The 5,519-nt window shown below is 29.6% G+C and overlaps 1 protein-coding gene across 1 annotated transcript; it reads left to right on the plus strand.

The window, feature by feature from the left end:
• The first annotated feature begins 2,358 nt into the window (after nt 1–2,358).
• Nucleotides 2,359–3,837, plus strand: LOC133703322 (serine/threonine-protein kinase-like protein ACR4). Its single transcript, XM_062127789.1, has one exon. It carries the CDS (start codon nt 2,690–2,692, stop codon nt 3,698–3,700), a length of 1,011 nt encoding a protein of 336 aa, XP_061983773.1. The 5' UTR covers nt 2,359–2,689; the 3' UTR covers nt 3,701–3,837.
• The last annotated feature ends 1,682 nt before the right edge of the window (nt 3,838–5,519 follow it).

Genomic DNA, 5,519 nt, shown 5'->3' on the forward strand with positions numbered 1-5,519 from the left:
AATGTTTTTAATTTTTATTTTGATTAATGCATGAAAATATTGGTTTTTTCTTGTTTAATATTGCTTTAAGTTGTTTGTTAATTTTGCTAAATGTTTGGATGATTGTTTATATATATATAGATTTGAAATCTACCAAATAAGACAGTAGGGTTGTTGATTTTTTGTTGGGTTGCTAATGCATGTTCTAGGCCCCTGAGTTTTGGCCAAGTCCTTTGGAATGTTAAAATACTAGTTTTGAACACTACATTATTGAATATGTTTGTTGTTTTAATTTGGTAGTTATAGGAATTGGGATATTAGACAAGATTATGATGATTTAATATTGTTTGTTATGCATGCTAGTTCAATCATATGTAGCAATGATAACATTTTTTTATAAACCAAAAAAGCTTGGTTTCGGGGATTGGAATGCATATTCTGGGTTCGACAGTAGTTAAGGTGTTTTTGGGTATTTTTGAGTTTTTTGTTATTCGTGTTCTTGAGAAGAACATTACCTTGACTCCATGATTTGGACTACTTTTGGTTCAATTCTTCGCACCAACAACTTCTTCAAGTTTGATTAACTAATAATGTAAGTTTAATTCGTACGAAGAAATGTTTTTTTTCTGAGTTTTAATTCCAGGGTTTTGTTTTTGTACCTAAACTTATTTTGATCAAATCATGATTATTGGTTGATAATTGTTGATGTTTGATGCTTGATTATTGTTCAGTGATTGATTTCCAACATACTTATGCCTCTGATTTTGTTGTATGTACTAGGAGGGTTTGAGAGTCATGTGGTCGGGTTTGCTTTGAATGTTCTTCATGTTTTTGAGCTTTCTGTATTTGATTTGTTTTGGTCAAAATCTTTTGTGTTTTTATGTTTTTGTTTTTTGCAAGTTTGATCTGTTTTAAATTTTGATCTAAACTTGGTTTTTTTTTTCTTGTGTCAAACCAATATTTTTTGTTCGGTTTATGGTCAAACTAAAGATTCTGAGTCAACCAAATCGGGTCAAATTCAAGTCATTTAGGTTAGGCTTAGTTTGGTTATCAACTTTTTTTATAAAAGATTTTTGGTTTAAGGGTGTTTTTGGCAAACATGCCTTTAGATCTATTTTGATAGTTATATTTAAAGAAAAATGAGATTTTACTAAACAAAGCCTTAAAAAAATAATAAACAAATTTATAAGAATATTGTCAAAAAATTAAAAGTTTTTTTTTTCATATGGTCAAGAATTCTAGAAAATATTTGAGCATGTCTCTTATATTAAGAAAAGAATTTAAAAACATTTTTGCATATTTAAAAATATAAAAAGTATTGCTTGGATTTTACATCCAATTTGTAAAACTCCAAAGGATTTTGGCCTATATTTCAAACATATTAAAAACTTATTTTTGGCAAGAAAATATATTATTCACTTTTAATATAAGAATAAAAAAACCTACAAAAGAGTTAATATCAAAAATATTATTAGGGATTATAATTTATTATTATCCACTTTAATATAAGGATTAAAAAAATCTGTATGAAATTAATATCTAAAATATTATTGGGAATAATACAACGCATTCACTTCTAATAAAGAAAAAAATTACAAAGAGTTTTATTTGAAATATTATTTGGAATGACACGATACAAAAAATTCCAAGTTTGTCCTGAAAAAAACTTCAATGATAATTGAGTATATTTCAACCTATATCCCATAATACAAGAGTCATAGACATCCGAAATACAAAAAAAAAAAAGAAAAAACAAAGAGAAAAAAATAAAAATCATTTAATCTCTTCGAATTTCTATCTTTGGTTAATTTGTAGTGCATAAGCTATGAATAAACCTGTTTTCTTTAGACATCCTTCATATCAAGTTCTTAACTTGAAAAATTAGGATTTGTTTATCGTAGCGATTCTTCATAGATACACTAATGGAAATAGAAATATCATAAGGCCATAAGAACCACATACAAAAAAAAAAAAAACAATACAATTTATTTTAGTTAAGGTATATTAAAAGTTTTAATACTCAAAAAAATAAATATAGAATGCAAGAGAATTATATGTTTGGACAAAAAGAATAATAAACAATGAGATTGTATATAATTATAAATAAAAGGTAGATTACATTTTAAAAATATTTTTTAATTGAAATATATTGAAATGATTTTTAAAATGATATTTTTTTAAATTTTGATATCATTACATTAAAATTATAAAAAATAATATTTTAAAAATTAATTTAAAAATTTATTTTAAATAAATAAATAATTTAAAAATTTATTTTAAATAAATAAATAATTTAAAAATTAGGTCAAACCATGAAACAAACCCTGACTTAAAAGCTAACCGGTCTTTAATTGAAAAAGGTACAAAGTAGACGGCAGCCAACCGTGAACCAACGCAACTAAACTAAGGGGATAGGTTTCCAAATTTCCTACCAAAAAATCTCAATTTTCAAAGCATACGCACATTAGATATTTAGATACCTCGTTTCCTCTCTAACTTTTCTGTTTCACTTTCTAAACTAGCCCTCACAAACATGAAATCAATCCCCATATAAAATGATCATTTCTTCGTGCAGCAGTTTATAGAGAAGCCATCTTCCCCGCACAAACCTTCTTTGCCTCCAGAGAGATCATATACAGTAATTTCAAATTACCAATCAATATCATATATAGTCCAAAACAGCAAAACACTATAGCCCAGATCACAAAATATGAAATCCAGCCAGGAAGTTGCTTATTATTTTATCTTGTCTCTTCTTGCAGCATCTGTTGTCATTCTTTGTTTGGTCCTGACAATCTTTTGTAGAAAGATCAAACCGATAGAATCTGAAGAAAGTCTTCCAGCCGCCAAGATTTCTGCACAGGGGTATCCATTAACAGATATTGATGAAGCTACTGAAGGGTTCAATCATCGAAGAATTATCGGCACCGGTCGTTTAGGCACTGTGTATGCAGCTGTATTGCCAAGCGATCAAAAGCCGGTTGCTGTTAAGAGAATACACCCTTCTCTTGTTCTGAGTAATGCTGGTTTTGGGTTCACTTCGATACTGAAAACACTCTCTTCGGCTCGGCATCCTAACATAGTGCCTATACTAGGATTCTCTCAGGCTCCTGGTGAGAGAATCATTGTAATGGAATTTGTTAGTGCGGTGAGTCTGGATTATTATTTGCATGAGAATTCTGATGGGGCGTCATCATTATTGGACTGGAGCCGGCGTTTGAGTATCGCAGCCGGGGCGGCTAGAGGACTCGAATACTTGCACGGGATGGCACCGAATATTGTTCATGGATGTTTCAAGGCATCAAATGTTCTACTAGATGACAAGTTGTGTGCTAGGGTTAGTGATTATGGGCTATCTTCATTGGCACCTTATGAAAAGAGGGGGCTTGCGGGGTATGTGGACGATGAGCATTGGAGGAATGGAAGGGGGGAGGCTTGCAAGGAAGGTGATGTTTATGGGTTTGGTGTGGTTTTGTTGGAGCTGTTGAGTGGAAGGAGAGCCGAGGAAGGGTTACTTGTTAGATGGGCATTGCCTTTGATTAAACAAATGAGGTTTAGTGAGCTTTTGGATCTTAGACTTGTAATGCCTTCTGATATGAGGCCAATTATCAGATTGGCCAAGGTTGCTTCAGCTTGTGTTAGCAATTCCAGGAAGAGTAGGCCTACTATCGTCCAAGTAGCTACTATTTTAAACAACTTGGAGATTGAGGTATGTGCTTGATTGCCATGGCGTCTTACGAAGAAAAAGTCAATTTTTGAAGGGGCACCAAGTTTGACTTTTGTCAAGTATTTTTTTTCTGCAGATGTATATACAATTCAATTATGTATTTATCAAATAAAACCTAACTGTTGTATTGAGTGCATTTCTCTTTGGACGGTCGTGCGTTGCTACATTTCTCTTTCAACACTAACCGACTTTGAACAATTTTAGAGACTTTTCTTAAATGTAATAAATTCATTAGCAATTTCGAATAAATGCAACCTCCACCCTTTGAGCCAACTAATACGGTCTAGAAAGATTTGCTATCTCTAGGACTAGGAGATGACGATGAGAACTTTGTTCAGGGCAAGAGGAAGAAACTTCCTTCTATAAAAATATATTAAAATAATATTATTTTTAATATAAATATATTAAAACGATTCAAAAATATATATAATTTTATCTAGTTTTATTTAAAATATAATATCAAACAAGCTTCATCTTAATTTGTTAATTTTGTCATTGAATGGAGATCGATTTGGTAATCACCCGTGAAAAGGGACTCGTTTTCTTTTCTTGGAATTTTTCTTTTCTTTCCCTGCAATGAAGATATCCTTCGATTATCTTTAGAAATCTAAACCAATATCTTGAAATTAAATTATGAAAACCCTTTAAGCAAGGATACGTTACCTTCTTCTATTGGATAATCGTTGACAAGTGACAGCTCGTTGCCGCCGAATGTTTTTGTTATTAACATATAATAATAATAATAATAAAAAAGAGAGAGATGTAGAATACTAGCAAACTATTGAGATGATCGGTTGACATGAAATTATATTATGATAAATTATATTGATATATGACAAATAATTTCATGTAGATTTTTTAATTTATTGTTTTTTTTAACAAGGGAGGTCCACATCACTTACAAGATATGCTTGTGTGTATATGGAATGTTGTTCTCCTCTTATTGTTTCAATTTTCAAAGCAAAGAAACGACCACTTTCATGATTCTTTGGCCTGTAAAAAAGGACTTGAAGTTCAAGACTGTAGTATGGAATATTGTGCTAATTTTATTTTCAATCATGGAAGCAAAGAAATAAAGATTTTATGATCATCTGACTTAGTGAAAAAAGGAACAACTTGGGTTTTATGATTAGCTGACTTTTTGATATTCAGATTCAGACATTGAAAATATATTTCTATTGTAAAAAAAATATTGTAATCGATTTTGGCAATAAAGTAGAATTTGAATGATATTAAATAAAATAATATCTAAAATAAAATTCTTAATTAAATTAAGTATTCAATAATATAATATATTTTAAATTAATTAAATTTTAATAATTAAATTTTAATTAAATAAAAACCCAGAAAAAACAAAGTAAAATATAGACAAGATGAGAGGCTTGGAAGGCACAAAACACCTGACCCATGGAAAATTAGCCTTGGCCCATGCAACGAGGTTTTTCTTTCTTTTTTTTTTTTAAAAAAAATTGGACAAATGCATTGTTCGTCCAATTTATGTTTTGAAAATAAGCATATAACATGTTATCTGTAAATTTAGTTTTCTGATCAATATCAAAGAGACAGCGAAAAAATAGGACAGGGGTTTTTGAACAAAAAAAAAATTAAAATTTAAACATTTTTCATATAAAAACACCTAAAAAATCACTTTTGTAACATCAATGAACTAATTCCTGAACTCAAAAAATCAGTTCAAAAAATACAAAATTAAATTAAAAACAAAATATCTCTCAACCCTAATTTACTGTTTTAGCAATATATAAGATAAAAAATAACTCAATGATACTTTTCTTGTTAAGAGTAACACTTTAAC

The sequence above is a fragment of the Populus nigra genome, chromosome 9 (assembly GCF_951802175.1).
Source record: "Populus nigra chromosome 9, ddPopNigr1.1, whole genome shotgun sequence".
NCBI lineage: Eukaryota > Viridiplantae > Streptophyta > Magnoliopsida > Malpighiales > Salicaceae > Populus > Populus nigra.